At 36.5% G+C, this 11377-nt stretch overlaps 2 protein-coding genes and 1 long non-coding RNA gene across 3 annotated transcripts; 1 reads left to right on the top strand and 2 right to left on the bottom strand.

Moving 5' to 3' along the window:
• The first annotated feature begins 2830 nt into the window (after positions 1–2830).
• Positions 2831–4425, top strand: LOC100179265. The gene is made up of 3 exons (XM_026839965.1): positions 2831–3017; positions 3418–3821; positions 4090–4425. The coding sequence occupies exons 1-3, from the start codon at positions 2852–2854 to the stop codon at positions 4207–4209; spliced, it is 690 nt and encodes a 229-aa protein (XP_026695766.1). The 5' UTR covers positions 2831–2851; the 3' UTR covers positions 4210–4425.
• A 305-nt stretch (positions 4426–4730) lies between these two features.
• LOC100186336 (nucleic acid dioxygenase ALKBH1) lies at positions 4731–7523 on the bottom strand. Its single transcript, XM_002120873.5, has 4 exons — positions 6620–7523; positions 5979–6160; positions 5603–5729; positions 4731–5047 (listed from the first exon to the last, which is right to left on the bottom strand). The coding sequence occupies exons 1-4, from the start codon at positions 7032–7034 to the stop codon at positions 4833–4835; spliced, it is 939 nt and encodes a 312-aa protein (XP_002120909.1). The 5' UTR covers positions 7035–7523; the 3' UTR covers positions 4731–4832.
• A 971-nt stretch (positions 7524–8494) lies between these two features.
• LOC100176935 lies at positions 8495–10845 on the bottom strand. Its single transcript, XR_001975374.2, has 3 exons — positions 10624–10845; positions 9879–10010; positions 8495–8695 (listed from the first exon to the last, which is right to left on the bottom strand). It is a non-coding gene; the product is annotated as an uncharacterized LOC100176935 (long non-coding RNA).
• Positions 10846–11377: the final 532 nt, after the last annotated feature.

The following is an 11377-nucleotide window of genomic DNA, read 5'->3' on the forward strand; positions in this document are numbered from 1 at the left end:
TAAAACCGTATTCCAACGACTCCTTTAGACCGTTGTTAATTGTTTAAAATACGATCAGGATATTTGGGTATTATGTGCTAAAGTGGTCACATCTCCCCCACCCTACTATATAAAATAAACGTTTTAAATCGTATGAACATAAAATCAACAAATGTTCTAAAGCTTTTAAAACCACAACACAGCAGCGACCAAGACATTAATATTACTCTGCCGGTTTTTGCATCACGCCAGTTCAAGTAGAGTTCAATACCTCAACATGTTTACATCAAACATGCATGAAGTATGCAGTCGACATAATACGACGCGATTGTGTCATAGCCCACAACGATTTTACTATTAAAAATTAACGAACGCTTTCCGAACAGTATTGGCCGCTTGTTAAAATGTCTTTGATCCCTTTGGTTAACAACATAACCATCTGATGTAACAACTACGTCATGTGTTCAGTCAGGCGTAACGAACCCAGTTCCAGACGAACGATTTCTTGCAAGTAGGTTTTGAAACTTTTTTAAAAGACTGTTTGGGCTTCTCTGGTTTATAAACCAGCTAGTTTTTTTGTTGTTCCAAGCCCTGATGAAGTATTGCCGAATGTCTATAGAAACGTTAGAATAAAATTTTAGTTTATACCAGAAGCCAAAAATAAAAAAAGACAGTATATGGTAGCCAAAGTAACAGAATATTTTTAGGAAACAAGTCGCCAAAGCTCGTAGTACAAGTGGGGATGTTTGATGTAATATGTTTGGTACACATTGTTTGTAGCATATTTATATGCTGTAACTATATATGCTTGGTATCGTGTTATATAAGGACGAAGTTGCACGCTGTCATTAAGGTTTATGAGCTTCGTATCTATTATTGCGAGTAATAAAGTGGGCAAAGTCCACGATACACCGCAGATATAGTTCTTATACCTTCCGATAAAGAATCAGGAAAAGGTGTAAACGCGATTAGGATTCGCGATTAAGGTCGAAAGATTGTTTCAATTGTTTCCATAGATTTGTTTTCGTACAAAAAGCGAGATAGCCCGAGGTATAATAATGAAAGGTTGCCGTCTTTTGTTGCATTTCCTCCAAACAAAGGTGTTCAATACTAAGTATGTATGCGTAACTGTCCGTATACTGTGGTTTAAGTCTGTATTTAACTTTAAACAGAGCTGGTCGAAGTCTTTATTTAACTGTTCAATCAGTATAGAGCAGTGGTTCCTAAACTTTTGCTTGTGTGATTGGATTTTGATTGGCAGCTCATTTACCCTCGAAAATACGAGGAATTAACTCTTGGGGTGAATTTACCCCAGTTTAAAAACGCTGGTTTAGAGTATAGGCTATGTTAAGTCTAATTTGACATAGGTCGTGGCAATAGCTAAGGTTACTTCAGGTTGCGGTTACAATGACCTGACACATGCGTTGGTGGTATAAATGTTAACTATGATGTAATGCTTACAGATTGGTTAATTATTGATTCAGAAATATGTAACTCAACCTTTGAGCAGTTGTGCGACTGCTGTATACAGAGATTCTAGCAAGTACGTGTTAATTGTCTCAGCACAAATTCCTAATCGATGCTAATTGTTTGCGCGTAAACGGATTCGCTGGTTCAGTTATTTCCGGACGCAGTTATAAAAAGATTATCAATGCCAGACAAAGAACAGTTGGATTGTCTCAAGACCAAAGCCTTCAACTCCATACAAGGATTAGTTTAATCTCCAACAGTTAATATCCTTACTACAATTAAAACTTGCTGACAGCGTAGTCTTATGTTGTTTGCGAAGCAAATACAGAATCTCAAAGGGTTTGTGGAGTTACGACCAACATACAGTTATAGGTGGCGCAGAGGATGACCAACTTTGCAGCATATGGTGAACGTTTTAACAAGAAGGTGATACGACTTTTGTTTTGCTTGGAACCGACCAATGTTTGCGGCACAATAGAAACCTGAGGCGGCTTTATAGTCGTAAAGCGTGTCTGTTTAAAAAAACTTGAAAGTAGTTGGTGGCACCAGACTTTAGTATGGATTAGGTTTGTAAGGGATTGTTGGGCCTCATATAGACCAACCATGTTGGAAGAATTGCAGCGAAGTGTCTTGTGTTTGTTTGTAAAGTAATGTAGGGTAAGATGGATACCGTTAGAAACTAAATATCCCATATTTTCTTGTGTTTTGAACAATTAACAACGCTCTTTTAGAGTTGCAAGGATATGGTTATACAGTTCTGTATTCTTTGTTCATGGGACGATAAAAGAAAATGAAAATTTCCCCAATCTTACCCCACCCCACTATAATTTAAACAGAGAGAAATAAATAGGGCAGTCGTTTCGAATGGATCGCAGGTTACTTTCTAGTGGTTTGATTTTTAAACAGACTTGGAAGCAAAGAATGGTATGTGATATAATAACATGTATAATGTCAACGGTTTGTTAACAAACGTTGATCAACAAATTCATCGCAACCGTTTGTAATTTAAACATAAAGAAACTAATGTATGGGGGGATTATACGGGGCGGTCGTCTTCAAGTTTTGTTTAACTTCTGTGTTTGATTTTTTAAACAAAGTTCATTTGTGACGTAATAACCCGTGCATCGTCATCGCGGCATGTTTGCATATGAACAATGCGAAGCTGTTTGAGGTGGAATAAAAGTGAAAACATCTGAAATGAAATTTTATACTTTGTTTATATAACGTGTATGTTTAGCCACGCTTTTATCTGGCACTTTTATATTAGTAGTTTTTTAACGACGGTTGTTTTGCTGTCAATTCCTTTCTCTTTGTTGTTATAATTAACCTGAATTTCGTTAACTTTTTTAAAGAATAATTAAAAAATGATGTGTTTATTTGTAGCTGCGTAGGTTCATTAATTATGATCGCTGCTTATAACTCATTGAATGAGCAACAACGTTTCGACGAGGTTCGGCTGGTTGATGACGTCACAGATACGTCACATGACACGCCCCTCGTTGATAAGAAACATCATGGAATTATGTGCATTGTGTTGAAGAAACTTCATCTTAAGAAGAAGTATAAAGGTAATGGATTATGTATGTTTAATTTATATGTGGGGTGGGGGGAAATGGGACACCTTTAGCACATAATATCCAAATATCCTGATCGTGTTTTAAACAATTAACAACGGTCTATATTGGAGTCGCGTGAGGATACGGTTTTATATTTCTTTGAATGTTCTTTGTTTACTACCAAATGGGACGAGAAAATAGAATGAAAAGGTCTGCTATCTTCCCCACCCTACTATATGAATGCTACTTTATTTATCCTCGCATGTCGGGCAACGGTAATCGTCATTAAAACACATGTCTTTTTTAATTTAAGAAGTATATGCTGGTGTAGTCTATATTTCATATCCGTTGCGTGTCATAACGCCGAACTTTTTATGCGACTAACTTCAGAAATAATAAAGAATATTTTTAGAATCCGAAATTTCGGCAAAAACAAAGTCACAAAAGAAGAAACCGTTTTGGAGGAAAGCGGATAAAAGCGGAAATGACGAAAAGATGACGCATAATGATAAAGATCGTTTAATCGGAGAGAGTAAAGAGTCCCTACCTCACCTAAACGCGGATGAATATACATACCGCGGCAAACGCGTCGATTTCGCACAACTTCCGGACAAATACGAACTTCTAGAAGAAAACGTTTGTGACGTCATATCGAGTTTTAACGATTCTGGAATCCACGATGAATCGGTTTGTTCCTCTGATGACGAAGAAAGAACTGACGACGTCACCAGATTACATAATGACGTTAAACAACGAACGTTTGGTGATTACGTATCAAAGCAATGGAAGGGAAGGAGAGCAAAAAGAACAAGAAAGGTAAAGATGGTTTGAAACCAAAAAAAACGACACCACGTATGTAACTTATTTATCCTCGCGTGGCGAGGCAACGACAGTCGTTATAACACGGGTGTTCTGTTTCATACACCTCGTGCCCACTTACGAGTTACCACGTATGTAACTCATTTATCCTCGCGTGGCGGGGCAACGACAGTCGTTATAACACAGATGTTCTGTTTTATACACCTTGTGCCCGCGTACGAGTTGGCACAAAAACGGCTAAATTTCGTGTTTATGTTTTCAACAGGCTATACGAAGAACCGGTCGAAATGTTATTAAAGCTTTGCAAGTCGGGTTCCAAACTCCTTTCTCGTTTATGGACGCGTCGTCATTGGCAACAGCATACCATGGCAACCGTGGTAGATGAAACACAGATATCTTAAGATATGTTTAATTCTATGGATGGTGCATAACGTATTGATACGCGCATGAGTTGATTCGTATACGAATCTATTATGAACATGCAAACACGCAGTTGCAGGTTGACTGTGTGTAGATTGATGTTACACAATATATGCGGCATTGCAATTATATCATTTAATTGTTTGGAGTGATTTGAACTGTTATTAAAGCAATTCTATTATGCAGTTTGTACTTTTGTAAAGGAAGATGCGAAAAGAAAAATATATTTGCAAAAATTAAGATTTAAAAAACCCAAAGTGACAAAGTGTTACTGCAATGAAATGTTAAAAAACAAAACATCTGTGTTTTATTATTAATATTCCCGCATTGTCACATTGGTGGTTAGCGTCCTTGCCTCTAACTTGTAGGTTACAGGTTCAAGGCTCGGCGCTGCTACAAGTGTGGGTGTATGCAACTCTACAGCGATTGCTCCAACCTAGTGGTCACTAACGAGCTGTCCAAATTGTCAGCCAAGCTATTAAATTCTCTTTTACAATATCAACAAATATATATTTCGTTTAATTAATCTTTAGAACTATGCTAATCACCAAAATTGAGGTTGTATAGACGTTGAGATATGGTGTATTATTAGGAGTGAACTTGGCGTATGTTAATGTTAAGACGAGAATGTGACATAAATAAATCCAAGTTGTCGGCAACACTGGAAGATTTAAGTTGGGCATCACTGGTAGGTTTTAATATCCTTGGTACAGCGTGGTAAGCCAAGCGTGAAGCGCCACTCATAATTATGACATCACCAGAACGAATAAATAAAGCTTCGGGTTTTTGGTCTTTACTCGTCCCTAGGGATTAGAACCAAGTCAAGAACTGATGTAAACAAGATTTTTGAAGGTGGAAAAAATATGCTTTAATTTAAATGCAAGTGTTGTACTTAATGTTTTGCATTATATTTGGCCTTTAGTTTTTATAATATGATCCTTAATGTTATAATCAAAAACAAGTCTGATATGACAGAAACAGAAAGTTTGTTATGCATCTTCTGTAGCAGACAAAATTAAATGGTTATAACTTATATTGTTGCAGCCAGTTGGTCAACTGTTGTAGACTACTTGAATCATACCACCATAGACACACAATATATTTTGGGATATAAGATCTTTATGTTTGGAAACCAAGGAATATTTGTTACAATGGTGAACTATTTAAATGAGATTTTTTATATTTACTGTTTCATTGCAATTTGCAAACACACATTCAGAATAGCTTTTTAAATCTAAGTTATCCTTATCCCATCTGTAGTTTTGCCACAAACACATCAAAACATACAAATAGTGTAACCCTTTTACAAGCATATACACATTATGCTTGTTTAAAAGTTTCAACCACCTCCCCCCTACCTCCAATAAGGAAGACTGCAGACAACCCGAAACTCAGTGAAACCAACGGAGCTTCCAAATACAACTCTGATGTGTCATCATGGGGTGAGAGGGCGTTACCAACATGATAGTAGTTTACTATGGACGCCTGGGGATCAAAAACATGAAAATAAAAATCTCCTACATATAAGTTTATAAAGGAAATGGCCATGAAGGAGGAAATTGTATTTATGAACCAATGCTATCTTGAAAAATGCCAAGGATCCTTTGCATTGAAATTAATTAATTATTAATATATTTTGTTTGTCTTTTTGACTGCGATTACAGAGGGTAAAACTAAAATATGTAAACAACAAACAGCTTAAAAAAGTGCTTATTATAAACATGTATTATTCACCTCTGCTTTAAAATCATCCGTTCCAATCATGGAAGCGAACAGTTTGCTTGTTTTACGAAGTTCGCTTGGGAGTTCTGAACAAGGTTGTTCGCTGTATTGCTTGCTGTTCCAATTATGATGGTAACCCAGTGTTGCCCAACGTAGTTTCCATATCGGGCAACACTTTAGTAAGGATAGAGAATCTGTAACGAACAAACATGATTTTTATTTGAGGAAAATCAATAAAACATGCCAGATTTTAGACGACAAGATGTTCATACACACTGGTCAAAAATTCACATACATTCTATTTGAATAGGAGACTGACAATGCTAGTGAGGTGAAATATATTTCTTTTCTATTAAACTAAAGGTTGAACTTGATTTTTGTCTGCTTCCCATCTCATAGCACCAGATCTTTCAGGTACATTGTGCTATTAATTAAGATAACATGCGCTGTATACCGTTTTGAAATTTAAATTACAATAACTTTTGAATAGTTTGACAGTTTATGTGTAAAACTGTAAATAGTAGATTTGTTTCAGTGTACGAGCAATATAAGCTCTAAACATCCGTCATAAACAAATATAGAAGCTTCAATTATGCTGTGACCTGTGACCCTTAAAGAGTTATTAAACTACTGATAATGTTAACCATACAAACCTTCATACGTGCATGAACCTTTGCCCGCATTGCTTTGTAAATATTCACAACTTGATTCCCACATCTTATCTGGGTTGTCATCAAACGGATCCACGTTTGTTTCGTGAGGTTTCTTAAAATACTCGGTCACGCATTTATTCGCCCACATCCTTCGCCCTTTGTCAGTGAATGAGTTCGGAATAATAAACAAACCAGGGACTTTTTTAAGCTCGTAAATCTCCCAGTTTTCTTTGTACTTTAAACCAAGTTCACCAATCAAGTCATTGGAAGGTGAAGGTACTTGTTTAACAATAACAGAATCAAGGTTCCGGGCGTTTTTAAAATCAATTACATCATCAAATGATGGCTGTGTGGCTTTTTGTTTGTAATATTTAAAAGTTTGTTTGAAAATGTTGTCGTTTGTCTCGTCGTCCATTTTACTCAGGCCCCCCTCGTTGTATGTATTCAAGCTCCTCAATATCAACGGGGCGACGACGAAATCGGTCAGGCACGACGCGAAAAACCTCTATGGTGTCTGGAACTTGGTTGGTTAGGAGTTGTGGCGATACAGCAGCGACGTTAATTGCAGGAGGGGGTGTAAGCTTTGGTGACCACTTGACACGGGTTGGGAAACTAATCAATGGAACGTGAGCTTTTACTACTTGAATCGCTCGGCTCATAGTGCACAGTGACAACAATGAAGATTCCACAACAAACCACAATGAAAGAGAAAGAATTACTTAATTTTTACTCAAACAAACTAAATGAAAAATATGAAAAAGAATTTTAGGCATTTTGATTATAAATATTGGCACTAGTGAAAAATCCTCCGGCACATAGCAGAATAGGCTGGTGGAAAGTGTTAGAGGGTCAGTGGTTATAGGTGTTTAATAGTAGTTAGGGGTTGTTACTTGTTAGTGGACTAGTGGTTATCAAATAAGGTGGGGGAAGATTCTTCAGTAGCACCAAAATATATATTTTTTAATATGTGCCTTTTTACAGTATTTTAACGCTTAAATCAGTATATTAATAAGACTTTAATGAAAATATCAAACTGCATCTTTGACCTCTGTTATTTTTTCTGCCACGACTGACATTCTGCCAAAATTTATTTGCGGAGTTACATAAATAGTGCTGCCAAACAAAATACAATTCGCAATTATTGTAATAAGTAAGCGTATGTTGATTTTCTATACCTATTAAATTATGCTAAAATTTAATTTAATATGAATCAAAATCATACCTTTCTAAAGCACAGAAACTGTTTTAGGCATCTATCTTTAACATTCGTCAACACTTTTATAAGAACGCATTTTTGTCAGAATGACGCTGTAGAAATCCCAAAGTAAACGCATTTCAAAGCACTCATTTACTTGGGACCAAACTACTGTGTATTTGTAAAATCTTGAAATAACAGCACAATAAAATGACGGAACGTCCTTCCAATCCTTACAATGCAAACAATAATCTAATCGACTGCAGTACAACTAAAATATTCTCCATGTATAGAAACTACTGGGTTTGGTGAATAATGATGTAACTGCCCAAGGGCACACACGCCCACAATAGTAGCAGCGAAGAGCCTTGAATCCATTACCTCTGGGTTCGAGGCAGGCACGCTAATCAACTGTGCTACCCGGATTTCCTGTATAGAAACCACAGGAGACTGGGTTTGATGCCCAACACAATATTATTAACAGCGTATATGTCTGTGGGTAGTACACACTACACAGACATTGCTCTAACTAAATGATCCAACAGAACACCCGAGTTATAACGACTGTCGTTACCCGCCACACGAGGATAAATAATTTACACTCATGCATTCAATTCAATTAATCCTCATTCGAAAAACTTGAGCAACGACCACATTATTTTTATACAACAGACCTTTCACGTTATTTCAGCCCAGGAACTATATTTACATGAAATGGAACGTAAACAACATGATTGCAAATTTGACACAATATTCAATAAAAGATAAAATGATAGTTTCTATATTTAACCGCAACTCTGCAATTTTTTCAAATGTTCTTCTGGAATATCGCAAGTTAATAAATTCTCTCTCCCGTCTTCTGGCTCATCAGAAATTAAAATCTAAAATTAAAAAGAAATCAGTTTACATAAGAAGGCCTAAACTATTCAAATAAAGGTTAAAGAGCCACAACACACCTAAATGAACATCGCTTTATTAGATAGAGTGTGTTTTTCTAATTCCAACGACTTGTTTTAATCGGTTCTGTATAACTAAAAATATTCCAGCTCAAACACCGTGAAATTCATAAAACCGATTTGAAACTTGCGTGGCGAAAAAATTGAGAAGTGTACTACCCACGTGACAAATAACGTCACAAATTTGTTAAAGCCGCTCTCATTCAGAAAAGGCGACAGGCAGTGTTTTCAGCAAAAAACGAGAAAACAAAAAAACTTAGGTTTCGCTTTTACGAATGAATCAGTCACGTGACTAGTATGTTCCTACAACAAAAACACGGAGCTTGTAGTAAAAAAAGGATAGCGCTAGAGATCACTGTTTGAGGACGAATATCTCCGCCTATACTGGACCAATTTTAATAAGCAAAGTATTTTTGGAATCAATAAAACATTGCTTTATGAATTTACCAAAAAAAATAAAGGTGACGTGGGGTATGTTTATGCTCTTTAAGAGTTTGTATGAAATATTATTGTTTGAAAGTCATTTTTATAATGACTTCCTTTTTTTTAATGAGAATAAAAACAAAACACCCACGAAGTTACATACGTGGTAACTTGTAAGCTGGCACAAGGTGGATGAAACAGAACACCTGTTTTATAACGGCTGTCGTTGCCCCGCCATGCAAGGATAAATAAGTTACATACGTGGTAACTTGTAAGCAGGCACGAGGTGTATGAAACAGAACACCCGTGTTATAACGGCTGTCGTTGCCCCGCCATGCGAGGATAAATAAGTTACATACGTGGTAACTTGTAAGCAGGCACGAGGTGTATGAAACAGAACACCCGTGTTATAACGGCTGTCGTTGCCCCGCCATGCGAGGATAAATAAGTTACATACGTGGTAACTTGTAAGCAGGCACGAGGTGTATGAAACAGAACACCCGTGTTATAACGGCTGTCGTTGCCCCGCCATGTGAGGATAAATAAGTTACATACGTGGTAACTTGTAAGCAGGCACGAGGTGTATGAAACACAACACCCGTGTTATAACGACTTTCAATGCTCCGCCATGCGAGGATAAATAAGTTACATCCATTAATTCCTGATAGATAAACAACTAATCCACCTGCACAAGTTTTTCACATGTCTCGGCCACATCAGTGTTGTCATTCTCCGTCTCCCATCTGTACAACTCACGCATTATCACGTATGTGTTCTTGGCTTTGACATAAGCTCTACCAGATTGAGTGGCGCATAACTGAAAACAATATACAGTAGTTATAGTAGATAAAATAACTGACAACGTTTAGCATGATGGGGTAAGATGGGACATGTTTTCTTTTTTTTCCTTACGCAATTTGGTAGTAAACATAAACAATTTACAATAATATTGGTACTACTATATTCAACTGAAAACAATGTACAACTAGAATGAAGTAACGAATAATTAACTTAATTTAACTTAATTACTGTTAAGTGATGACGTATTACGTTTATAGACATTTATTCTAAATGTGAAATAAGTTTAAATACCGTCATAAAATAGTTCGACCTCCCCACAAAAACCAGACAAGATGGTGAGAAAACATGCAGCATTGCTACATGCAATATTGCTATACTTAAATAAAGTATTGACATTAACCCAACATTTGTGACTCGTACTATAAAGCCCCATCTCGTACTATAAAGCCACTATCCTTGCCCCATCTCACGAGGATAAACAAGTTACTAGCAAAACATTACCAATATGACATAATTAACTTTAAAAAAGGATCGGTAACAATCCCACTACTACTATTGTGATCCATCCAAGGAGAATAAATAAGCTACTGTCAATTAATTGCAAATAATAATAAACTTAAATAAATTACCAATGTCAACGCCTCCACCAGTATAACCCTCACATCTGGATCATCCTCCCTTTGTTTATCCGATGGCAAATATTGAAGGTCAAGTGGAAGGCGATCGTTGTCTTCGTCGTCGAACTCCTCAGCGCCTGCTAGTGGGAGGAGCAAGTGAGGAAGAAGATCAACGTCCTCGCTTAGCAACCAATCGTGGCTCTCTGTGTATCAAATGGTTCGGAATCTTTTATATCAAAAATATATTTAAATAAAATCTATTTTTATCTGTCTTATACAATTGCCTAAACTGTCTGAGTGGGAAATTTAAAATCACCAGATTTAAGTATGTTAGGATTCCCAAATGACACAGTGAATTTAAAAGGCTTTATCAATGTCTTTGGAAAATTTGGTTTTAACCACAGGTGTCACATTTAAAAAAATAAAAATAGGGAATATTCTAAATAGAGTTACACTCATAGTTGTCAAACATAGGGAACCTCATTGATTAATGTAGTGAATGCAATATACTTTGGCTCTGCTTGTTTTTATAGACACCTAACAGCAGGATAAAATCTGGGGTGATATTGTTAAAATACAGTTACACTTATAGTTGTCAAACATAGGGAACCTCATTGATTAATGTAGTGAATGCAATATACTTTGGCTCTGCTTGTTTTTATAGACACCTAACAGCAGGATAAAATCTGGGGTGATATTGTTAAAATACAGTTACACTTATAGTTGTCAAACATAGGGAACCTCATTGATTAATGTGGTGAATGCA

This window comes from Ciona intestinalis, unplaced genomic scaffold (genome assembly GCF_000224145.3).
Source record: "Ciona intestinalis unplaced genomic scaffold, KH HT001086.1, whole genome shotgun sequence".
NCBI lineage: Eukaryota > Metazoa > Chordata > Ascidiacea > Phlebobranchia > Cionidae > Ciona > Ciona intestinalis.

Coding starts and splice junctions, on each gene's coding strand:
- LOC100179265 (XM_026839965.1), top strand. CDS start 2,852: ATGATCGCTGCTTATAACTCATTGAATGAGCAACAACGTTTCGACGAG. Junction 3,018..3,417: donor TCTTAAGAAGAAGTATAAAG/GTAATGGATTAT, acceptor GAATATTTTTAG/AATCCGAAATTTCGGCAAAA. Junction 3,822..4,089: donor GAGCAAAAAGAACAAGAAAG/GTAAAGATGGTT, acceptor TGTTTTCAACAG/GCTATACGAAGAACCGGTCG.
- LOC100186336 (XM_002120873.5), bottom strand. CDS start 7,034: ATGGACGACGAGACAAACGACAACATTTTCAAACAAACTTTTAAATAT. Junction 5,730..5,978: donor CGGATGATTTTAAAGCAGAG/GTGAATAATACA, acceptor TTTGATCCCCAG/GCGTCCATAGTAAACTACTA. Junction 5,048..5,602: donor TGCAGTCTTCCTTATTGGAG/GTAGGGGGGAGG, acceptor TCTAATCCCTAG/GGACGAGTAAAGACCAAAAA.